Consider the following 25,383-nt stretch of genomic DNA (forward strand, 5'->3'; position numbering starts at 1 on the left):
GGGTTCGAATGACTCAAATCCTATAATTGCTTTACAGTTTCATATTACTCTGTATTGTTTGTTCTTTGGATTGAAGACATAATACCAGAATAAGTAAATGAAGACTCCATGTGGAAGACGGGGGTTTGGTGTGCTGTGATCCATGGCGTTGTGAAGAGTCAGACACGACAACAACCAAAAAATGTGCTATTCCCAACTCAAAGCAGGGGTGTATAAAGACAACTTTTACCCCAAGGTCCAGGACCCCTTTCAATCCAATGACTCTTTTATGATACCTTCAGATGTTTCCCACGTTCTCAAATATAAACAATGATCTCACTCTTTCTTTGCAGCGAGAAGAACTTTCTCAAGTTGAAGATTTAGCAGGGCTACCTTTGCTGAACCCAGCAGACTGTGAACTGGATCTGCAAGAAACTTATCAGAAGACCTTGGTGGTAAATAACCCTTGAATGGCAGGCAAGCATGCTCTTAGGTTATCTTCCCCGATGATAACTTCCCTTGTAAGCATTGGCTCAACTTTCATTAATCTGGCACCCTTCAAATGTATTGGAATATGAATTCCCAGCAAACATGCAGTTGCAGCTATCAGAACGTTTTATATCTGGGATTCTGTGGTAAATATTTTTGCCTCACAACTTTGGGTCCTCTAAGGGGAATGGTAGTCAGATGGCTGCCATTTGCAGCTCCTTCTCAGTAGATCAGAGAAAATAGGCAAAGACAGAATTGAAAGATGTTCCTTTCAACTGTCAAAGCTCCAATCTGTTTTTAGATTATTTTTCTCTATTTTTCCTTTCTGGAGGTGCTAATATTGTGGGCAGTGGTGGGATTAAAATAATTTAACAACCGGTTCTCTGCCCTAATGACCAAATGGGTGGGCGTGGCCATGGTGGGCGTTGCCAGGGGGGTGTGACAGGCAGCACTCGGCCTCCTGTACCTCCCTGGGAGCAAAAACGGGCCTAGGAGGCCTCCCTGAAGCCACCTGGGAAGTGTAAATGGGCCTAGGAAGCCTCCCTGAAGCTGCCTGGAAGCAAAAATGGGCTGCGGAGGGGCACTGGCCCCCACGTCCAGTTTTGGACCTAGGAGGCCTCCGTGCACTTGCTTGGGAGCCAAAATGGGGCGCAAGGGGATTCCTACAAGGAGCGGGGCAGGAGGGGGCGGGGCCAGCCAGCAATGTAACTACCAGTTCGCCCAAACCGGCCCGAACTGGTTGTGGGGGTTTCTGTTAACAGGAGGGCCTACAGCAGCTTGGCATCTAGCATTGATTCTTCCTCCTTATTCTCAGAATTTCTGAAGCAGCAGGATCACTTCCATGGTTTATAGTTATAGTCAGGATTCCACCAAAGCACTTTTAAGGATCTGAGGAGAGAAAGCCTTGATGGTCCATAAATCACCTTAGTGAAATAGAATGGGATAGTTTCTGGTAGAATCCTGGTCATAATTGCAATCCTAGTAGAACCTTACTATGATAACCCTAACCCAGTGGTGAATTTCTACCGGTTCGCACCGGTTCGTGCGAACCGTTAGCTCCGACTTTCAGCCGAGAGCAAACCAGTTCTCTCATTCTATGAAATGGGCCCACCCACCTGCCCCTGCGTTATACTCACCTATATTTCTGCTTCCAAAACCCAGCTGATTGGGGCAGGAGAGTGTATTGCCGCTCCTCGGCTGTTTTCCTTGCTCTCAGCAACGTGGAAGTTTGATTTTCTGCAAACTCAGCGAACCGGTTGTTAAACCAGTAGGATCCCACCCCTGCCCTAACCCTATGATAACCTTGTCTTCGCTTGTTGTGTGAACCAAACAATCAGGCTTTATTTGGGTCCCGGAATGTGAACAAAAATACTGATTTTTGTTAAAGTGAGTTCAGTTTATAACAAAAACACTGGTGTTGCCTTATTGAACGGACAATAGCAAGGAGCAATAATATGAGTGTAATTGAAGATAATCACCACTCCAACATAACAATAGATATATATACCACTCCATAGTGCTTTACAGCACTCTCTGGGTGGTTTGCAATCTGGGTCCTCATTTTACCAACCTTGGAAGGACAGAAAGTTGAGTCAACCTTGAGCCGGTCAGGATTGAACTCCAATCTGTGGCCAGCGTTAGGCTTCAATATTGCTTTTAACCATTACACCACTAGGGCTTCTTAGCTACTCTTCTTTATTTCTTGGAACAGAAAGAACCATGGTGTAGTGTAGTGTAGCCTCATGAAGTTGGCTCCTGATTAAAACTATACCCCACCCCTAAACCCCCACCTCCAAAGTTGTCCAAGTCCCCAAGCAGCCTGTAAGCACATGGTGTTTTATATATGTGTGTGATGGATGTGGAATGCAAGTTGGTAGAGTTGTGAGCTTAATTCAACCAAGAGATCGCTATGCTCTAAAGATACTTATGTTGACATCCACACAGGACCTCAAGAAAACTCTGCAGAATAAAAGAACCCAATGGCTTCAGAAACTAAATTTTTTGGAAGCTCAGAAGGAATCCCTGGATAAGGAGCTCGTTAAAATGGCAGGAAACATGCGGAGGATGAGAACAGAACAGCTACATTTAAAGAAAACGCTTTTGTCCAGGTGGTTCTCCTTCATTGTATAGACTGTATGGTTTCTGTATCTATTCAGTTGCAAATTCCTTACAGTTCAGTGAATAACACTCTCAGTTTGGGTTGCCATGTGATAACATCTCCATAAGGATAAACCCAAAGAGGATTGGTAGCCCATAATACCCACATGACACATTTCTGTAGGAGGTAAGAGGGTGTAGGTCAAGGATATCCAATTTTGGCAACCTTAAGACTTGTGGGCTTCTCCTCCCAGAATTCCCCTGCTAGCATGTTGGCTGGGGAATTCTGGGAGTTGAAGTCAAGTCCCTCACCTATACCAGGGGTGTCTAACTTTGCCAACTTTTAAGAATTGGGTATGTCTAGTTTAATGAAAACAGTTCACTATCTCAGGGGCTGCCACAAAGAAGACGGGAGGTCAACTTATTCTGTTGTAAATCAAGGACTTACAGGAATCGCAAGTTGCCCTTACAGAGAATCACTTGCAAACTTGGAGAGAATAATCCAGCGTCAAATGACATTGCTGTACAAAATAGAAAAGAAACTGAAAGGAAAATGTATGTAAATAGAAAATCGGGGTTGCTCGAATACCATTTTGAAAATATGTTGAATTGAAAATAAATACAACAATGGAGAGGGAATGGAGAGAGGAGTAAGAGGCATAGATAGGAGAGGAGAAGAGAAGAGAGGAAAGGAGAGAGAGGGACAGAAGAAAGGGAAAAGGAGAGTAAGAAAGGGAGGGGAAATAAGAGTAGGAGAGAGGGTTAGGGAGGAAGAGGGGAGGAGTGGGGGAAAGGAAGGGGAAGGAGAGGAGGAAGGAAGACAGTAGAAAAGGATAGAAGAAGGGAGGGAAGGGAAAGAGGGGAGAAGGAGAGGAAGGGTTGTTCTAAAATAAGGGAGATGGAATGATAGAAGAGCAACCCCGAGTATACCCTTAATTTTTTTAGGATGAAGAATGAACTAATACAAAAGTTAAAAGGTAATACGTATGATTAATAATGGACTGTACATTTAAGTATGTTTATGAGAAAAATAAAAAAAATCTTTTATAAAAAAAGAATAACATTGCTTTACGTTGTTTTTGGTGTTTTGCTTAATATCTTAACAGACAGCACGAGATCCAGTCCACCAAACAGCTCAGAGAAGATGCTTTGGCAGAAGCAGACGTCTTAAGATTGAAACTGCAAGAGCTAACTGACCAATTAGAGGAAGCTGGGAAGAAGGTAGGTGTTCCTACATTGTACTTTTGTGTCTTTAATTTATTTTTTAAAAAATGGAACAATCATTGGAGATGCCAAAGTGTGAAGTAGTGTGAGCTGTCTGACCCAGACATTCAGTGCATCCATGAATCCTGTGTGCCCTATTGATTTAGGATTGTTTTTCTCACTCACAACCATTACAGCATCCCCATGGTCACGTGATCAAAAATTTGGAATCTTGCAAACTGGCTCATATTTATGACAGTTTGCAGTGTCCTGGGGTCATGTGATCCCAGGCGACCTTCTGACAAGCAAAGTCAAGGGGGAAGTCAGATTAAATGAATTAATCAATGCAGTGATTTACTTAACAATGGTGGCAAGAAAGATCATAAAATGGAGCAAAATTCACTTAACAACTGTCTTGCTTAGCAACAGAAATGTTGGGCTTAACTGTAGTCGTAAATCGAGCTACAGAGGTTTTTCATTGTTTTGTTTTCTTTTGTTCTGTTCTGTTCTCCTCTCCTCTCCCACTCCACTCCACTCCATATATTCTCTTCTCTCCTCTCCCACTCCACTCCATATAGTCTCTTCTCTTCTCTTCTCTTCTCTTCTCTTCTCTTCTCTTCTCTTCTCTTCTCTTCTCTTCTCTTCTCTTCTCTTCTCTTCTTCCAGCTGCTGAGCTGCTTTGAAATGTTGATTATTATGAAGTTTTAAGGTGCAATCCTGGTGAAGTGACTGCTTGCATTATTCCTTTTGGTATGTCGAGGCTGTCTTCCCCACGGAGGCTCAGTTTCCTTCTGTAAAATATTGGGGAGAAAGAGCTTTACAGTGGCCAGCTGTAGGCCGCTTGGTTTAACAAAAGCAGAACTGGTGTTGCTCATCTGGAACTTGCAGAAATGTGATTGCGGAGGAAGTCAAAGCTAAGCTGGGGGGGGGCAGGGGAGGCGGGTGACAACTTCTTGTGCTCTGCACAGGAAAACAACGCTTGGTGCACACCAACAAGCAGAACCTGTCCTTCAAAAATGCAGAAGCACGAAGAGTTCATGGCTTCCGGAAAGAGAAGAAATGTGTTTTTGGTCTCTTTTTTGAAGCTGCTCAAAGGGGCTTTAAGACAGAGCACATCTTGCAGCATTTGATGCCGGAAACTTGTGTTGACCTGCCATTGCTGCTTTCTTTAAGGTTAAGGATCGCGAGAGTGACTTTCACGCTGCCCACGAGGAAGTAGGGTCTTTACAGAAGAAGCTAGAAGAAAGCGTTGCCGAGCAAGGAAGCCTCCGGGATAGAAATACAGATTTAACGCGGACTTGCCAACAGCTGGAACGGCAAATTAAGGAACAAAGTAGTAAGTATCTCTCAGCTCTTTGGACCCTCCGTCCTTTTAGGTTACAACCTGCATTCGTCTTGGGGAGCTATAAAGCCTTAGTAAAACCACACCTAGAATACTGCATGTAATTTTGGTCACCACACTATAAAAAAGATATTGAGATTCTAGAAAGAGTGCAAAAAAGAGCAACCAGGATGATTAGGGAACTGGAGGCTAAAACATACGATAAAGGGTTGCAGGAACTGGGCATGGCTGGTCTAGTGAAGAGAAGGACTAGGGGAGACATGATAGCAGTCTTCCAATATTTGAGGGGCTGCCACAGAGAGGAGGGGGTTCAAGCTATTTTCCAAAGCACCTGAAGGCCAGACAAGGAATAATGGATGGAACCTGAACAAGGAGAGATTCAACCTGGAAATGAGGAGAAATTTTCTGACAGTGAGAACAATCAACCAATGGAACAGAGGTTGCCTTCAGAAGTTGTGGGAGCTTCATCACCGGAAGCTTTCAAGAGGAGATTGGATTTCCATCTGTTAGAAATGGTGTAGGGTCTCCTGCTTGGCGGGGGGGTGGACTAGATGATCTACAAGGTTCCTTCCAACTCTGTTAATCTGTATCTATCGGTCAGCCATTTCCCAATAGCATCGGTTGGAGATTCTGCCATGATAGCTATTACACACTTAAAGCCATTTGTTCTGCGACTGTCCAAAGTGGCATTGGCATTGGAAAAAAAGTGACTTGCAACCGGTTCTCACACTTGTGACCATTACGGCACCCTCCCACATTCGTGTGATCAAAATTCAGGTGCTTGGCAATTGGCATGTATTTACAACAATTGGAACATCCTGGGGTGATATGATCCCCATCAATGATCTTTCCAGCCGGTTTCTGATGAGCAAAGTCAATGGAGGAAGCTGCCTAACAGCTGAGGTGATTTGCTGCTGTGATTCTCATAACATCGTGACAAGACAGGTTGTAAAACTGGGCACGAATCACTTTACAATGATCTTGCTTAGCCACAAAAATTCTGGTCCCCAACGTGCTCGTACGTTGAGGACTAGCGGTATGAGCCACGGTGGCGCAGTGGTTAGAGTGCAGTACTGCAAGCTACTTCTGCTGACTGCCGGCTGCATGCAATTTGGCAGTTCGAATCTCACCAGGCTCAAGATTCCAGTATCAGAATCCAGTATTGCAGGCTGACTCTGTCCATAGCCAGGAGTTCAATCCTGACCAGCTCAAGGTTGACTCAGCCTTCCATCCTTCCAAGCTGGGTAAAATGAGGACCCAGATTGTTGGGGGCAATATGCTGACTCTGTAAATCGCTTAGACTGGGCTGTAAAGCACTGTGAAGCAGTATATAAGTCTAAGGGCTATTGCTATTGTTTTAGATGTGAGAGCAAAGAGTTGGAGAGGGAGAAAGACCTAATGGTACATCTAACTTGTGGGTTCCCTGGGACCTCCGAGTGGGTTAAGATGTTGGTCTTGAAGGCTTTAGCTTCATCCAGCATCGCTCTACATATAGCCCCCAACGACCACAATTGAGCCCAAAAGTTTATGTTGCTTAAGCGAGACATTTGTTAAGTGGGCTTCGCCCCATTTTACGACCTTTCTTGCCACAGTTGTTAAGTGAATCACGGCAATTGTCAAGTTAGTAACCCGGTTGTTAAGTGAATCTGGCTTCCCCGTTGATTTTGCTTGTCAGAAGGTCGCAAAAGGGGATCACGTGACCCCGGGAAAGTGCCACCGTCATAAATGTGAGCTAGTTGCCAAGCATTTGAATTTTGATCACATGACCATGGGGACGATGAAGCAGTTGTAAATGTGAAAAAAATAGCCACGAATCACTTTTTTCACGTCCATTGTAACTTCAAATGGTCACTAAACGAATCGTCGTAAGTCGACTACCTGTATTATGATTCTTAATAGATGAAAGATTTATCTTCCCTATGCTGAGCTGGGGTGAGTCATGATGGCTTATATAGTCCCATCTCGCTCTGTGATTTCTAGAGATGACTCACACTTGTGTAAGAGCAGAGGTTGCCACATTGCTTCAGGTTCCTGATGTGGTCCAGAGCAGGGCTCCAAAACAAGAAAGGTGTGAAGACAACTTCTCTTTCTTTTTGTTCCTCAAAAACTATAATTGGAAAAACTTTTCCTGTGGAAACTGGGGCCTTGCAGTAGGTCTGTCAATAGCTATTGATCGACAGAGTTTAGAGCAAGTGTGGTGGTATATACTTGTGATGGTACGCAGTGCCGTCTCTGTGGACACGCGAGCCGTCACCCCAGTTCAGCTCTGCCATACATGTGCTCACATTCCCTCTGGACAGCTAGTCTTTGGGTCTCTGCCACGCATGCATGGGGGCCCGGATATGTGAGGGTGGGTGTGTGCGCATGGCCAGGGGGCAGGGTGCATGCGAGGAGGCCATGCACGCATGCATGGGGGGGCAGGGTGCATGTGTGGGGGCCACACAAGCATGCGTGGGGGGGGATCAACGGGGGCCATGCACACATTGATTTTGGAGTTTGGGCACATGCAGGCATTCACATGCATTCTCATGAGCTTTGGGCACTCAGTCCGGAAAAGGTTAGCCATCACTGGTATATATAGTAGTGGCCAAAATTGTATATTGGCCGTATATTGTATATCTTGGTTTTTCTATGGTGATAATTTTTGTATATCTCGTTTTTTTCTACGTGTTTCACTTTTCTTCTTTATCCTGTAACTGCTATTCTAGTAGCAAATCCTTCATAAAAGTCATTGCATTACATTCTTGATTAAATTATCTTTCCATTGATATATAATTTTATGGTACTACTCCCCCCAAAAAAGTGGTGTTATTAGCTAGTTTTAGAAAATACACTTTTCCCAAAAGGTTTCCACAATTTTGGCCACTACTGTAGATTTTAAACCTGAACTGCTTTTATTAGGTATAATATCAGAAAAAAAATATGTATGTATTTAATATTGCATGTTTTAACAGCAGCAGGGATTATATTCACACAATACTGGGAGAATGAAGATATACCGCCAGATGAAGAGATAGTCAGGAAGATTGTGCAGAAATGGATAGATTGACATTGAAAATTAAATAGAAAAAAGATGTAGAATATTATCAAACATGGAAGTTATTTTACCAATGGTTGGAAAAAGAGGAATGGAGATGGAGGGATGGAGATTAAGAATGTAAATTTGTATTGTTAAGCGGACTAAATATTCAGACAACACGATGTCTATTAAGCGCTAAGAAATGTATTTTAATAGAAAATCAATTTTAAAAATTAAAAAAGAAAAGTGGCAAGAAATGTCATAAAATGGGGCAAAACTCACTTGGCAGCATACATTTCAGGCTCAATTGTGGTCATACGTTGAGGACTACCTCTATTAGACAGAGGCTTCCTTATCTGGAGTATTCATTTATTTAATATATTTTTGTTAGATGAGAATGGGAAAGCTTTAGTTTACAGCAGAGATCTCCAACCTTGGCAACTTTAAGACTTGTGCACTTTAAGTCCACAAGTCTTAAAGTTGCCAAGATTGGAGACCCTGGTTTACAGGTACTCACCAGCTGTTGTCTAATGCCTTGATTCGTAGCTGCTCTGGAGTTACTCAAGGAGAAGTATTTAAGAAGACTCTTCTGCGGTGTACTTTGTCAGGTAGGGCTTTCTATTTATTTATTTAACGATGCATTTAACTGTTTATTTTGGTTACTGGGTAGAACTGAGATGCCCAGATTTCCCAGTGTCCTCCAGTGACAATACCCAGATTGCACTGGTTGGCCAGCAAAGCCTGAGGCATGCATTGGACTACTGCTCCCATGCTTCCTAGCCACACAAGCTGGGAATTAGGAGGATTGTGTTCCAATACAAACTCCCAAGATGGGTAAGCTGCCGTAGAGGAAGCTGTAAAAAGCCTCCATTGCAGTGGTGAAATGTAAAATTTGTTACTACCAGTTCTGTGGGCGTGGCTTGGTGGGGGTAATGTGATTGGGTAGACGTGGCCAACTTTTTTTTTTTTTAACTTTTAAAAGCAATTTTTCTACAACCTCTTCAGCCAGCAATTTAACAACCGGTTCGGCTGAAGTGGTGCGAACCAGTTGAATCCCACCACTGCCTAAAACCAGTGGTGAAATCTAAAATTTGTTCCTACTGGTTCTGTGGGCATGGCTTGGTGGGGGGAGGGGGTAGTGTGACTGGGTGGGCATGACCAATTTTTTTTTCTTTTAAAACCATTTTTTCTACAATCTCTTCGGCGAAAAAAGGCTCTGACGATCCCAGCTGAGTTGCCTGATTGGCAGAGGCTTTTTTTCTTTTAAAAGCCTCTGCCAATCAGGCAACTCAGCTTGGATCGCCAGAGGCTTTTAAAAGAAAAAAAGGTTTTTTTTCTTTTAAATGCCTCTGACGATCCAAGCTGAGCTGCGCGATCATCAGAGGCTTTTTTTTTTACTTTTAGAAGCATTTTTTCAGCCAAAGAGGTTGTAGAAAAAATGCTTTTAAAAGTAAAAGAAAAGCCTCTGATGATTGTGCGGCTCAGCTGGGCATGGGGGGGGGGACAGGAAATTTTGCTACCGGTTTTCCGAACCACCCGCCTCCATCGCTACCGGATCAGGCAATCCGGTCCGAACAGGGAGCATTTCACCCCTGCCTAAAACTGAGAAGCAGGTTGCATTTAAGGCCTTTGGCACACAAAACATGTATTCAACCTTTTTGGTTCTTGAAAAAGATGTTTTTATACTCCCTCTGCAGGAAACAAATTTTTATTTCTTCTTTGCTTCGGGCATTTTAACACTGTGTCCTCTTGGATAGTAGCTGTGCTTCCAAAATAGAGCTAGGTTTTCTTGGTAAACTGACTTTTCTTTCAACTGACCAGCATGCTAACGTTCTGTTAAAACAGAGGTGTGCGTTTGATCGTGATGACAGACCTTCATCCTGCTCTAACGTCAATGAAGAGATAAGAACAGAAGAGAAGGTAAACTCAGACAAGTTTTGGAAATGTAGGTTGGAAGAGAACTTGAAAAGGAACTGATCATCCGCAACTTTCTTGCTTGTAAAGTTGAGTGAGCAGAGATGATAAAAAACTGAATGTCCCTATATACGAACAAGGTGCTTTTCCAAAAGGCAATTCATTTTTGGATGAGAAGCAAAACGTTTTCGAACAAACAAACAAAAAAAACCAAGAAAGTCCAGTTGTCTTCTGGAAAAGCACCCTGACCTGCACAATTGAGAATCTCTATAGATGGCTCAGTGGCTAAGATGCTGAGCTTGTCAACCGAAAGATAGCAGTTTAGCGGTTCGAATCCCTAGTGCCGCGTAACGGAGTGAGCTCCCGTGACTTGTCCCAGCTTCTGCCAACCTAGCAGTTCGAAAGCACGTAAAAAATGCAAGTAGAAAAATAGGGACCACCTTTGGTGGGAAGGTAACAATGTTCTGTGCACCTTTGGTGTTTAGTCATGCCGGCCACATGACCACGGAGACATCTTCGGACAGCACTGGCTCTTCGGCTTTGGAACGGAGATGAGCACTGCCCCCTAGAGTCAGGAACAACTAGCACATATCTGCAAGGGGAACTTTTACCTTTACCTTTTATAGCCATGAACAAAACATTGGTTAGCTCTTTTGATCCTAAATCAAGATTACTTTCAGAGGAGGTGTTGATTTTTCTGCAATTAGCCAGAACTGGAGTTCAGACAAAGATTCCAGATTATACTATATTCTGTTTAATTATACGTGGTGACAAATCTCATCTATGAAAGCACCGTAATCCTGACTAAACTCTTTAATTTTTAAATATTATCAGTTGACCTGAGATGAGAAATTGTATAAACAAATTTGCTGTTTATGACCATTTTTATGAGCCCTGGTGGTTCTAACAGTGTTCTAACAGGTTCTAATTCTAACAGTGGTTAGAATTCAGTACTGCAGGCTAACACACTGCTCATTCCAGGAGTTCGATCCTGACCTGCTCAAGGTTGACTCAGCCTTCCAAGGTCAGTAAAATGAGGACCCAGATTGTTGGGGGCAAGATGCTGACTCTGTAAACCGCTTAGAGAGGGCTGTAAAGCACTGTGAAGCGGTACATATATAGGTCTAAGCCAGGGGTGAAATGCTACTAGTTTGGACCGGTTCTCCTGAGCCAGTAATAAAAAAATGCTACTGATTCCGGCGAACCAGTATTTCCAACGATCAGCTGGGTGACGATCAGCTGTAACGTGCGATTTATATTAGCTAGAATCTCAGATTTCCTGCTTTCTAGCTAATCTAGCTAATCCGCGTGGCACAGTGGATTCCCCCCCCCTTTCGCTGTTCTACTTACCTTTGCAGACTCTGAAGGCTTCAAAATGTATCTTTTTTAGCGCCGAGCAGGTGCGCCTCAGGCGTGCATGTGCGCGCAAAGCGTGCGCTCAGTAGCAGACTTACAGAAGAGGTAGCAGACTTCAGAGGATTTCACCGCTGGTCTAAGCACTATTGCTATTTCTGGATTTACCATCCCCGCCCTATCTTAGAACCTATTTTTCCATGGACTTATCATGGCACAAACATGCTTTGCAGTGGTGGGTTGCCCCCGGTTCAGACCGGTTCGCAAGAACCGGTAGTAAAACAGGTGGGAGGCTCCACCCAATGCCCCAGATGTCGTCATAGGCGATCTGCGCATGCGCAGAAGCTTCACAAGTTCCTGTTGCGAACCGGTAGTAAATGTAAGTAGAACCCACCCCTGATGCTTTGGTATCATTTTTTACCTGACCTGATAAGAAGATAATAGAAGAACATAAGCGGTGCCCTGCTAGATCAGGGCCCTGGTCCATCTAGTCAAGTGATCTGTTCTCACAGCAGCGAATAAATTGTACGTGGAAGCCCACTAATCTCTTAGCAGACGACCTTTGTTATTGGCTATTAGATGACCTTTATTAGAGGTCATCTAATAGCCATTGATTCCTGTGACTTTCATTCCCTTTCATGAAAAGGGAACTGGTCCCTTTTCTGAAGCCAGCCAAGCTGGCAGCCAGGAGTACATAATGTTCCTTTTTCTTTATTAGCTTATAATATAAAACACGAAAATACGAGAGCAAATAATAAGGAACAAAGGGGGAGGGAAAGGGGATGGAGAAAAGTGTAGGAAAGAAGGGGGAAAAGGAAAAAAAAAAGGCATTGATTTCCAACTCCCTCTGGTGCAGTAGAATAAGACAGCAACATCAAACATCAACTTTTTACTTTTCCATAATAATATAAACTATCCATTTCTATAACAACAAACCTATCTAATCAGTAAAACCCTGAATCAAAGTTTCATTTTTTTTCCCCCACCTCGGGCACAAAGTCCAGAAGCGGTTTCCAAGTAGAAACAAAAGTACATAGGTTCTTTTCTTTGATCAAAACGCTCAATTTAGCCATCTCTCCTAATTCCCATCAACTTTTGCGGACATTCGTCCACGGTGGGAATCAAAATGTCCTTCCATTTTTGTGCATAATGTAGTCTTGCTGCCGTCAACATGTACAACATTAAGAGTTCCGAATTGTTTTTCCAAGTCTCTTTTTTAACGTAGATACATAATGTTCCTACGATGCTGACTTAGTTCAAAAACTAGCCCCTGTGTGAGGCAATAGAGGATGAGTATTGCACCAGCGTGCCTACCGTCCCTGTCCTAATATTCCTTTTTACTCTTACTCTTTTCATGTATTCAAATGTATGTTTATACTTTTACCTGTTATCTTATATGTGCTTGACTGACAAACAAACAAACAAATAAAATAAAATAATAAAATAAAATAATAAAATAAAATAAAATAAAATAAAATAAAATAAAATAAAATAAAATAAAATAAAATAAAAAGTTTTGAACTTGTGGTGCTGAAGTAGACTCCACAAAAACAACAACTGTAGACAGCCAAAAAAACAAACCAATGGATCTTCGAACAAATCAGCTCAGAGTTCACTTGAGGCATAAATGACCAGGCACAAATTACAGAGAGTGCCCTGTAATTAACTATCGTTCTTCCTCGACTGTTTGAAGTTCCAGCTGTCCCAGAAGTGAAACGACTTCAAAGGGAAAAAGAAAAAGAAAAAACAGAAAGTCCAGTTGCCTCTTGAAAAAGCACCTTTGGGACAACTATGACCTGCATGACTGAGAATCTCCTCAGACAGCTGTCCCAGCACTTGCACACTGCTGTGAACACAGTCAGGGTGCCTGATGCCAGTTGCCAAGTGTCCAAATTTTGATCATATGACCGCAAAGATGTGTTCTGGCCTAGGCTTCCCCAGCAGCACGAAGTCGAGTCCTCATCCCGATAAACCCCTTTTATTTAATGTACAGTGACTTCCTCTCCAGCAAAGTCTTTCCTCTCCCACAGTCTTTCAAGATAGTTCACAATTACCGACCTTTAAAAGGCTTGGAGAGTGGCTAGGCCAATATCTTTCAGACGCTGCAATACTTGGCAAGAATGCAGGAATGAACTAATCGTCTCCTGCAAACTCCACTCCCCTTTCGCTCCTCTTTTATTCCCTCTGGGAGGGGCCATTCATTGTCCACCTGTGGCCTTACTCCCAAGTCGACCCTTGTTCTTTAGCTGTTCCCTTCGTCTGGCAACTCTGCACATGCACACACTGGGAACAGGCTCCAGCTGTTTGTCTGCCTCACTGATGTCTGACTCCAAAGGCAGCTGATAACTGGCATACGGCTCTGGCCCCCTCTCTGCCTCCGACGCAGAGCCCTCATCAGAACCTTCCCCAGGCTCCAGGACTGGCTCATGTTCCTCCCCAACCTCCTCACTGTCCGACTCTGCTGCCAGATCACCTGGCCGCTGGCAGGCCACAACAAGATGCTGCAATGGTCATAAGGGGGGGAAACAGTCATAAGTCACTTTTTTTCAGTGCTATTATAACTTCGACCAGTCACTAAACGAATGATTGTAAGTCAAGGAATACCTGTAGTGCTTTGTTTTTCAAGATGGAGGTAGTGGGGCCCAATTATTTCAAAAAAAGAGTCATCTAACCAGATGCTTATTTCCTGGTAGAAGGAGCTTTCTGTAAATTAGTTGAACTGCATTCTGGCTTCTGGAAGGCAAATCTCCTTACTTTCAGTTCCTCTTCTTTAAATAGGAAAGCTGTTGCTATCAAAGACTAGGAACCCAACTCTCCTGGCCTTGGAGCACGTGCTGGTCCACACAAGATATTTTACTGCTAGGTAAGCTTAAACTATGCCTTGGGTGCAAATGGATTGGCTAAAAGGAGGACTATACAGTCCTGGAAGAAGAAACCTGTATCTGATTTGCATGTTGCTATGTGTTAATTTTTCAAAATTTGAATTTATTATTTTTTAAAGAAAAGGGGTAAGGTGGAAAACTCGGAAGCAACATACTCAAAGTTTGGGAATTCTTCTATAACATCATTTTCCAGGTTCTTCCGACCCCTTTTATTATTATTAAGTTTGTAGTTACTACTTTTCCATTAATATTATTGTATGTATTTATGCTTTTGTGGATTAGCATTTGCGTCTATCATCTGTGTATGAAGATTAAAGTAGGCATCCTTTTTTTTTTTTTTTTTTGAAACCGTGGAGCTCGGCAGCCATTCGAAAGGTTCTGACTGAAATGTCTTTATTGAGCAATTAGTTTTTTGTATGGTCATTTGTATGTAAAACTCTCAGATTGCAAAAAAAACCTATTTGAAATTGGCCACATGGCTTACATCTTGGAGGATCAAACTGTACTTTGCAGTATCCCGATTCAGTTGTCCCCAGAAATGTTGTTTTTTTCCCCCAAAGGCAACTGGACTTTCTTGGTGTTTTCTTTGAAAATGTTTCTCGAAACCTTTTCAAAGAAAACATCAAGGAAGTACAGATGCCTTTTAGGAAAAAAAAACATGTTTGAGATAACCATGACCTGGTTTAATTGAAAATCTCAATAGACATCCCAACCCTTGATCTGCATGATTCCAGATAAACAAAGCCAATGTCAGAGTTCCAAGTAACGCCCCCAATGAAAGAAGACTCAAAGGCTTAGAAGTTCCTCAAAGTTCCATTGTCATATTGGCACATCTGGGAAAACCCGAATCTGAAAGCTTCCAGGTTTTCCCCACCCAAAAGACAGTCCAAGGCCCATCCCCTGCACCCAAATGTCCATCACATGGTCCAATCAATGCACCATCCCAACTGGAGCTGCCTCCCAGTCACACCAATCCAGGTGCAGGGCAAGCTGTCCTTGACCCTCTGAGAAAGGAATGTTATTATGACTACATATCACCCCTGCTCCATACAATCCCCCCTCCCAGTTTCCCACAGCAGTAAATGTGGCAGGCCTAAAGGCCCAATGCAAAAGATGGCCTCCAGGGCTGACAGCCACATTTTCTGGCCTTCCTCCCATTATTAATCCTGCCACACTCTCCTTCTCTGTGTCTTTAACAGAAGCATTGTCACTTGATTCTCTGCAACTGGTTCGAAGAAGCTCTCTGCCCGGGACTGTTGGAAATCCTCAAATATTGTTGATATTTGGGAAACAACGCTTAAGAAATGGAAGCACCTCGGATGTGATATTGGATGAACACAAGTAAGATCAGAGACCCAGCTTTTAAAATGTTGCCTCTTCCAAGGTTGATAAGGGCTACGTGCAGCTCAATTTGATTTTTAAGTTCTCAAAAGATAATCTTTCTCTTACATTGCCAGCATCTTCTCATTTGATTCTTAGTTATCTATTATATCCTAATGACTTCTGTTCCCTTTTATATATGTTTCAGATAAGCAAATCCACATAACCATTGATAATAGTGTATAAACTTGTGTGGAGGACACCGGGGCCCACACAACCATGGGGCTGGTTGATCCCACAAGAACCCCCCTCCCCACCTGTATTAACAACTCCATCTCCATCTTTTGATTTTATATATTATATATATATATTTAAACAATTCTTCTATTTTAATGCTTAATTTTATTGATTAAATTGCATACCAACCAAGCTAGTTCTGCTGACTGCCGGCTGACTGCAATTTGGCAATTCGAATCTCACCAGGCTCAAGGTTGACTCAGCCTTCCATCCTTCCGAAGTGGGTAAAGTGAGGACCCAGATTGTTGGGGGAAATAGGCTGACTCTGTAAACTGCTTAGAAAGGGCTGGAAAGCACTGTAAAGCGGTATATAAGTCTAAGTGCTATTGCTATTTTCCTCCCTCCCTCCCTCCCTCCCTCCCTCCCTCCCTCCCTCTCAGTGGTTAGAATCCAGTATTGCAGGCTGACTCTGTCCATAGCCAGGAGTTCAATCCTGAGCAGCTCAAGGTTGACTCAGCCTTCCATCCTTCCGAGGTCGGTAAAATGAGCACCCAGATTGTTCAGGGCAAAATGCTGACTCTGTAAACCGCTTAGAGAAGGCTGTAAAGCACTATGAAGTGGTATATCAGTCTAAGTGCTATTGCTATTGCTATTGCTATATATATATATACATATATGTTTTCTCAGGTTTTCGCGGGTGTTTGTATGTAGGTCTTTGGTTATTCGGGTCTTCTCCCACGTAAAATTGGAAGTGTCTTGGCGACGTTTCGACGAAGTCTCATTCGTCATCTTCAGGCTGGTGTTCTCGGCTTCGTGCTTCCAGGAGCAATGTGAGATCGCAGCTGTCTCTTCCTTTTAACTGCTAGTGGAGGTGTGAGCTGATTGGGTGGGAACTTGGCTGTGTTCTGATTGGGTGGAGGTGTGTTCTGATTGGTTAGGGGCTTGGCTGTGCTCTGATTGGCTGGGGTTGTGTTCTGTTTGGGTGGGGGCTTGGTTGTGCTCAGCTTAGTCTGAGTTGCAGGGGGATTTGAGCTGGTGAGCTGCGTTGTTGTTGTTTGGCTTCGTGTTTGTGGCCGTGCGAGCTCTTCATGGTGGGTGTCAGTCTGCTTCATGTATGGATTGGAGGGTTTTAAAGTGGCTAATGATGCAGCTGCGGTCTGGCTTCTGGTCCTTGGTCGTGGCTCATTATCAGTGTGGGTTTGAGTCTGCTTTCTGCGTGGATGTGTGGTGGTGACATCAGGTGTGGCACTCGTGAGTGTGGGTCTGGTGTCATTCGTCGTGTTAGGGACTCGTTTGTCAATAAGGGCGGGTTTCCAAATGGCTGATAGGCGGGAGGTATCGTCTCGTTTGTTCATGCTGTGTGGGCGTTTTTCTATCTCAATGGCTTCTCTGATTATTCTGTTGTTAAAGTGTTCAGTTTTGGCGATAGTTCTGGTCTTTTTAAAGTCAATATCATGTCCTGTGGCTTTAAGGTGTTGGACCAGGGAAGAAGTTGGTTCCTCTTTTCTGACTGAGTTCTTGTGTTCTTCTATGCGTGCACTTATTCGTCTGTTGGTTTGTCCGATGTATGTGGTGGGGCAGGCGGTGCATGGGATTTCATATACTCCTTGATTTTCTAACTCAATTTTGTCTTTGGGGTTCCTTAGGATGGTGGATATTTTTCGGTTTGTGCAGAATGCTGTCTTGATGTTATGTTATGCCACAGGACATGATATTGACTTTAAAAAGACCAGAACTATCGCCAAAACTGAACACTTTAACAACAGAATAATCAGAGAAGCCATTGAGATAGAAAAACGCCCACACAGCATGAACAAACGAGACGATACCTCCCGCCTATCAGCCATTTGGAAACCCGCCCTTATTGACAAACGAGTCCCTAACACGACGAATGACACCAGACCCACACTCACGAGTGCCACACCTGATGTCACCACCACACATCCACGCAGAAAGCAGACTCAAACCCACACTGATAATGAGCCACGACCAAGGACCAGAAGCCAGACCGCAGCTGCATCATTAGCCACTTTAAAACCCTCCAATCCATACATGAAGCAGACTGACACCCACCATGAAGAGCTCGCACGGCCACAAACACGAAGCCAAACAACAACAACGCAGCTCACCAGCTCAAATCCCCCTGCAACTCAGACTAAGCTGAGCACAACCAAGCCCCCACCCAAACAGAACACAACCCCAGCCAATCAGAGCACAGCCAAGCCCCTAACCAATCAGAACACACCTCCACCCAATCAGAACACAGCCAAGTTCCCACCCAATCAGCTCACACCTCCACTAGCAGTTAAAAGGAAGAGACAGCTGCGATCTCACATTGCTCCTGGAAGCACGAAGCCGAGAACACCAGCCTGAAGATGACGAATGAGACTTCGTCGAAACGTCGCCAAGACACTTCCAATTTTACGTGGGAGAAGACCCGAATAACCAAAGACCTATATACATATATATATATATATATATATATATATATATATATATATATATATATATATAGCATTATATATATATATATAATTTTATTTTATTTTATTTTGTTGAGTACATATTAGATAATATATATAAGTATAAACATGAATTGAATACATAAAATGAATACAATTAAAGGGAACATTAGGACAGGGACGGTAGGCATGCTAGTGTATATATTTATATCTAAGATGGATGGATGGATGGAGTCATTCAACTGTAAACTTTTTATGATGGACTAGTTAGTAGAACTAATACCTTTGCCTGTCCCATCATCCACAGTAGCTTTGTTTTCAAGGTCATCTTTGGAACTTAAGAGGACATTCATAAACGTGTCCAATATCTAACAGCCCATCTTTTTCTTTATAAAAATATGGGCAGTTCTTGGGAACATTTCTAGTCATTACCCCTTAATTGGGCAAGTCTTGGGCCAAATATCTTTCACAAATGTTGTTAATAACTTCTTCTTTGAACGAGCAATGTTTTTAGAAGCTCCGCTGTTCCTCTGGGTTTTGTTATCCCTCTACAACTGCTATGTTACATGCGTTACTTTTTTTTTAGCAGCCTTTTGTCCTGAACAGTTGGTATCTAACTCAAATATTTTTTGGTGTTAGGGTTACTTTCCTTCAGCTATAAGAATCGAGGGCAAAATGTCATGATAGGTCATCAAATGAGCCACTGTCCACTATATGAGAGGCACCATCTAAATTTTTTATCTCTCTTGGCTAAGGAAGCTCTTGCTTCCAAAAGTCAATTTTTTTTGCAATTTCATCTCTCTGGGTGACGTCATTATCTTGGCTACAAGGGTTACTGTTGTACAGGCACTTAAAACTACTGTGTTTCCCCGAAAATAAGACCCTGTCTTATAGTTTTTTGAACCCCGAAATAAGCACTTGGCCTTATTTTCGAGGAGGTCTTATTAATTTTGGGGCGCCTGGAGCAAGACGGGGCTCCTCTTGCCGTCTTACCTGATTTCCAGCTCTGTCTCCCTAACCCTAACCAGAGGAAATGGCGGGGACCAGCTGCACATGCGCTGATATATTTTCGGGGAGGGCTTATTTTCGGGGAAACACGGTAGTGATAGCTACTTATTCTACTTTGTCCTACGCTGGTTTTGTGTTGCAGCTGGGGTTGGATTCTTCGCTTGGGTAAAAGCTGTAGATAAAAATAACCCCCGGCGTTTCACTTTAGGGGAAGGGAAAGCTGCATAGCAGCCATATGCAAATATTGCTTTCTGCTGGCAGGTGTAATCACCACTCGGTTGGTAACCAGACGGATGCAGATCTGATCTCCGGGATAAGGATGGAGGGCGACTCTCCCAAGGTTAGTTTCATTTACTTGTTTCCAAGGAAAGATTCCCTAGAACAGTGTTTCTCAACCTTGGAAGCTTGAAGATGGATGGACTTCAACTCCCAAAATCTGGGAGTTGAAGTCCACCCATCTTCAAGCTTCCAAGGTTGAGAAACACTGCCCTAGAAGAAGACCATTCAGTTAGAACATGGGAAGTCGAATTCTTTCCCTCTGGGCTGTTCTGTCCCCGAATATTGACAGAGGTTTCTTTTTACCACATTGGTTTGGTTCAGGGTTAAAAATGCACTTACCTTTCCTACCGGCTTGCTAATGTGCATGCTCCGTGCATGTGGTAAAGAAGGCCGTGGAATACCAAGGAAGGAAGGAAAGGAAGGAAGGAAAGGAAGGAAGGCAACAGAGCCTTGATGGTACAGTGGTCTACGCACCCTGTTATTAACACAGCTGCCTGCAATTTACTGCTGGTTCGAATCTCTCCAAGGCTCAAGGTTGACTCAGCCTTCCATCCTTTCTAAGGTAGGTGAAATGAGGACCCAGTTTGTGGGGGCAATAAGCTGACTTTGTATAAATATACAAAAGTATGAAGGCTATTGCTTAACGCATTGTAAGCCGCCCTGAGTCTCCGGAGAAGGGCGGCATATAAATCAAATTTTTTTTAAAAAAAAAAGGAAGGAAGGAAGGAAGGGACTATCTTCCTGTATTTCCCTATATATGTTATATGCAGAAATGGCTCAATGGATACAGCCTACTTAATTAAGACTTTCCAGGGGAAATAGTCTAGTAGCACACAGTCACATGGCACCTTAAAAATGAACCGCGCTCACACACGTGCCATCATCAACGCATGCACTGGCTTCACTCGTGTGCGTGCACCGTCATCTGCGCATGCACAGAGGGTCAAAACCAGGATGTGACAACGTCGCAGTTTGGGGGGGGTGGAGCCTGTGTCTCCTGGCAGAGACCCAAAAATCAGCTGGCCGGTGGAAGGCGCGCGGCCGTGCTCGGTGGAGCTGACCTGGGTGTCGGCTCGCGTGCCCAAAGAGATAGCTCCGCATGCCACAAGTGGCACGCGTACCATAGGTTTGCCATCACGGCAGTATGTGAAACCCACCTCTGACTTGCTTGTTTTCTTGCAGACATTTCAGTACCCAAATTTAGGTAACATCGTCCGTGCTACTCAAATATCCTCCTTTATTAATACTTGGATAGATTTACTTGGTGCTTGATGGGCATTTGAATGCATGAACCAGTTAGATGCAAACCGAGCACCGTGTATCTGTAAAATCTTGAAAATTAAATTTTAAAAGCTATACTTTGTTAGTTTTTGTCCTCACAGCTGTCTAGTCCATTATGAATTGTGGCATCCCAGATTCAAATGTATTTTCCTCCCTCCCCTCCAAATGTAAAGATGTCCACCCTAATCCAGCTGTCCCAGTTAGTTGTCCTCCAGTTCCCAGAAAACCCAGTTCTCAGTGTTGGTGTCTCAAAGTATCCAGAGCAGTGGTGAAATGTAAAATTTGTTACTACCGGTTCTGTGGGCGTGGCTTAGTGGGGGGGTGTAATGTGACTGGGTGGGCGTGGCCAACATTTTTTTTTTTACTTTTAAAAGCATTTTTTCTACAACCTTAAGAGGTTGCAGAAAAAAATGCTTTTAAAAGCCACTGACGATCAGGCAACTCAGCTGGGATCGCCAGAGGCTTTTAAAAGCATTTTTTTCTACAACCTCTTTGGCCGAAGAGGTTGTAGAAAAAAATGCTTTGAAAAGTCTCTGACGATCCCAGCTGAGCCGCGCGATCATCACAGGCTTTTTTTTTTTTTTTACTTTTAAAAGCATTTTTTCAGCCGAAGAGGTTGTAGAAAAAATGCTTTTAAAAGTAAAAAAAAAAAAAAAAAAAGCCTCTGATGACGTGTGGCTCAGCCGGGCATGGGGGGTGGGGGGGGCAGGGATTTTTGCTACCGGTTCTCCGAACCACCCGCCGCCATCACTACCAGATCGGGCGATCCGGTCCAAACCAGGAGCATTTCACCCCTGATCCAGAGGATAATAGATTGAGGAAGAAGATTCTCTTTAACTATCCTTGGGAATAAAATACTTCATTTACAGCACTGGGGTATGATAATACTGGGATGGCTGGAGAATTCTGGGATTAGTAATCCTCTTACCTGAAAGCTGCCAAGGTTGAGAAACACTGCTGTTCTCCACCCATACAGAACATTTGGGAGTAGTTCAGGCTGAAATTTACTGCATCTGGAAAAATCAGAGATTGAAACAGTATGCCTGCCCTGCAGTGTTGCTAACTACAGCTTTCAGTTTTGTAGCTAAGTCTCACCAATGGAAAAAGAATGCTGGTAGCAGTAATTATACAGTACAGGCAGTCCTCAACTTACGCCGACAATTCAGTCCAAAATTTCTGTCGTTAAGCGAGACATTTGTTAAGTGACCTTTGCCCCATTTTACGACATTTCTTGCCACAGTTGTTAAGTGAATCACAGCAATTGTTAAATGAATCCGGCTTCCTCATTGATTTTGCTTGTCAGAAGGTTGCAAAAGTGAATCGCATGACCCCGGGACACTGTAACCGTCATAAATAAGAGCCAGTTGCCAAGCATCCAAATTTGGTCACATGACCATGGGGATGCTGCAGTGGTCATAAGTGTGAAAAACGGTACATATAACATTTGGAGGGAGAGAGAAATTCCCTGCTGTTGCTTCAGGGAATCTGTGGAACTGAATGGTGGAGACCAGATGATAAATCTGGTATTCTTTTGTAAAAGGAATTTAGTTCAATTTAGTGATTCAGTTTAGTTCGTACCTGAGTGGCCTATTGCTTTTCCCCATTTTCTTCAATTTAAGTCTAAATTTTGAGAAGCTCAGGATCTGAGCCACAGTCAGCTTCTGGTCTTGTTTTTACTGACTGTATAGAGCTTCTCCATCTTTGGCTGCAGAGCACATACTCAATCTGTGTTGACCGTCTGGTGATGTCCATGTGTAGAGTCGTCTCTTGGGTTGTTGAAAAAGAGTGTTTGCTATGACCATCATATTTTGAATCCTGAAGATGAAGCTCAAATATTTTGGCCACCTAATGAGAAGGAAGGACAGCCTAATGCTGGGAACGATGGAGGGCAAAAGAAGAAAGGGACGACAGAGAACGAGGTGGCTGGATGGAGTCACTGAAGCAGTCAGCGTGAGCTTAAATGGACTCCAGAGGATGGTAGAGGACAGGAAGGCCTGGAGAAATGTTGTCCATGGGGTCACGATGGGTCGGACACGACTTTGCCACTAACAAAATTTGTAAAAAAAAAAGGAGAGGAAAAAAAATGGACTGGCTAAGTCTTTTTCATCTAGCTTTCCTCTCAAGGTTACATGGGTCCTTCCAATATAGATCCGTGACTCTTCTTTTTTAACTTCTCCTTGGTCCTTTATAGAAAAAGCTATTGTTAAAATAAATCAAATGAAACAGTGGACTTTGTTCCAAAGCAAATGTCTATGGAAATAATGTTAGCCCCATGAAAGCTGCGCAATCAAATAATCCCTCACTGTGTTTTTCCTAGATAACTAAGTCCCAGGCTGATTTTATTTATTTATTTATTTATTTATTTATTTATTTATTTTATTTATTTTATTTATTTATTTATTTATTTATTTATTTATTTATTTATTCATTTATTCATTTATTTATTTATTTATTCATTCATTCATTCATTCATTCATTCATTCATTCATTCATTCATTCATTCATTCCAGGAGATGAGCAAGCTGGGCTGGAAGGCAGAGTTAAACATGTCATTAGTTTGGAGTCATTGCGCAGCCACAAGAGATCCAAAACCAGCCCTCCATGAATTCTGTAGACCTTTATCTAGCACCAATTTAACTTTGACTGTTAGTTGACCGGATTCTTGAATATAGCTAGCCATAATAAACTCTTCTGTGCTTTGAACTCAATAAATGCTTCTGGTTATTTGCGCCTGACAGTGTATAAGGTCATCAAATCAGAAACTCAAGGCAGTCTCAAGGAAATGTTCCTATGCCTCATTTTTTTTTTACATGTATAAAAATAAATGTTTCCAATGTTTTTAGTTTGGCTATAAATACCAAAACGTTTCATCTTTTTTTCCAAGGAGAGTGATGCTGGCGCATTAACAGACAACTTATTCAGGTGAGTGAAAATCTATCCATTTCTTAATCCACTGTGTTTTTCTGGTATTGGATTGTACACTCATCTCTCATTTTTTTCCCAGTGAACTAATTTCATCCGAAGAAACTTCTGTTTCTGCTGCAGAGGGCATTGAAGAATCACAAGGTATGTTGGAGGTAAAAGCACAGGTTAGATGAAACCTGGCTCAAAACCAGTAAATGTGGGAGGGACCTTGGAGTCCTAGTGGACGATCACTTAAAAATGAGCCAACAGTGTGCTGCAGCTGCCAAAAAGGCTAATATTGTTTTGTTTTGTTTTATTAGATTTATATACCGCCCTACTCCCGAAGGACACAGGGCGGTGAACAGGCACAAAATAAAATACATAGATACAAAAGTTAAAAAACATAATTAAAACCAGATTAAATAATTTAGCCAGAGACAATTAAAATCCCAATAATTTAAAACAGATTAAAATTTCGATTTAAAAGAATTTTAAAACGGGAGAAAATTAGGCCAGGCTGACTTGCTGGAATAGGAGAGTCTTAAGAGCACGGCGGAAAGTGCACAGATCCGGGATCCTCCGTATCTCTGGGGGATATAATATAATATAATTTAATCCTTGATTGTATAAAGAAGTATAGGACCCGGTCTTATTTTTGGGAAAACACAGTAGTACTGCTTTATAAAGCCTTGATAAGGCCACACCTGGAATACTGCATCCAGTTTTGGTCCCCACATTACAAAAAAGATGTTGAGACTTTGGAAAAAGTGCAAAGAAGAGCAACTAAGATGATTGAAGGCCTGGAGACAGAAATATATGAAGAACGGTTGCAGGAATTGGATATGGCCAGTACAGAGAAAAGAAGGACTAGGGGTGACATGATAGCAGTATTCCAGTATTTGAGGGGCTGCCACAAAGAAGAGGGAGAGTCAACTTATCCTCCAAAGCACCTGAAGGCAGGACAAGAAACAATGGATGGAAAACTAATCAAGGAGAGAAGCAACCTGGAATTAAGGAGAAGCTTCCTAACAGCGAGAACAATTAACCAGTGGAATGGCTTGCCTTCAGAAGTTGTAGGTGCTTCATCACTGGAGGTTTTTAAGAAAAGACTGGACAACCACCTATCTGAAATGGTATAGGGCCGTGGTGGCGAACCTATGGCACGCGTGCCACAGGTGGCATGCGTAGCCATATCAGTGGGCACGGCAGCTGAGCTCTGGCGCGCATGCGCACGCCGGCCAGCTGATTTTCGGGCCTTCTGGGCCCACCAGAAGTAGGGAAACAGGCTGTTTCCTGCCTCCGGAGGGCCTGGGGGGGGGGCGGCAGTGGGGAAGGCCTGTTTTTCTTTCTTACCTGGCTCCAGATCCTCTCCATGCATCTGGGGAGGACGAAAACAGCCTTCCCCACCCCCTCGGAGGCCCTCCAAAGGCCTGGAACGGCCCATTTCCCAACTCCCGGTGGGACAGGAAGTGACGTTTTTTGCTGTCCCCAGCCTCCAGAGACTCCTAGAGAGGTAAGAAAGAAAAACAGCCTACCAGGCCATCGCGTGCCAGGAGCAGGTGGGGGGAGAGGGGGGTTGCGCGCGCATGGGCAGGGCACATAGAATTACCAGTG

The 25,383-nt window shown here is 43.2% G+C and overlaps 1 protein-coding gene across 1 annotated transcript in view; it reads left to right on the plus strand.

The window, feature by feature from the left end:
- IRAG2 (inositol 1,4,5-triphosphate receptor associated 2) overlaps positions 1-25,383 on the plus strand; it is a 77,718-nt gene that overhangs the window by 24,777 nt on the left and 27,558 nt on the right. The window contains exons 15-25 of the mRNA XM_070947171.1: positions 333-434; positions 2,413-2,576; positions 3,672-3,786; positions 4,942-5,104; positions 8,676-8,737; positions 9,975-10,049; positions 14,175-14,259; positions 15,478-15,619; positions 19,567-19,645; positions 23,750-23,787; positions 23,870-23,931. Coding sequence (XP_070803272.1) covers positions 333-434; positions 2,413-2,576; positions 3,672-3,786; positions 4,942-5,104; positions 8,676-8,737; positions 9,975-10,049; positions 14,175-14,259; positions 15,478-15,619; positions 19,567-19,645; positions 23,750-23,787; positions 23,870-23,931 — 1,087 coding nt within the window. The remainder of the gene's footprint in view (positions 1-332; positions 435-2,412; positions 2,577-3,671; positions 3,787-4,941; positions 5,105-8,675; positions 8,738-9,974; positions 10,050-14,174; positions 14,260-15,477; positions 15,620-19,566; positions 19,646-23,749; positions 23,788-23,869; positions 23,932-25,383) is intronic.

Source organism: Pituophis catenifer, unplaced genomic scaffold (assembly GCF_029215685.1).
Source record: "Pituophis catenifer annectens isolate HBS135680 unplaced genomic scaffold, rPitCat1.0.hap2 SCAF_7, whole genome shotgun sequence".
Classification (NCBI taxonomy): Eukaryota; Metazoa; Chordata; class Lepidosauria; order Squamata; family Colubridae; genus Pituophis; species Pituophis catenifer.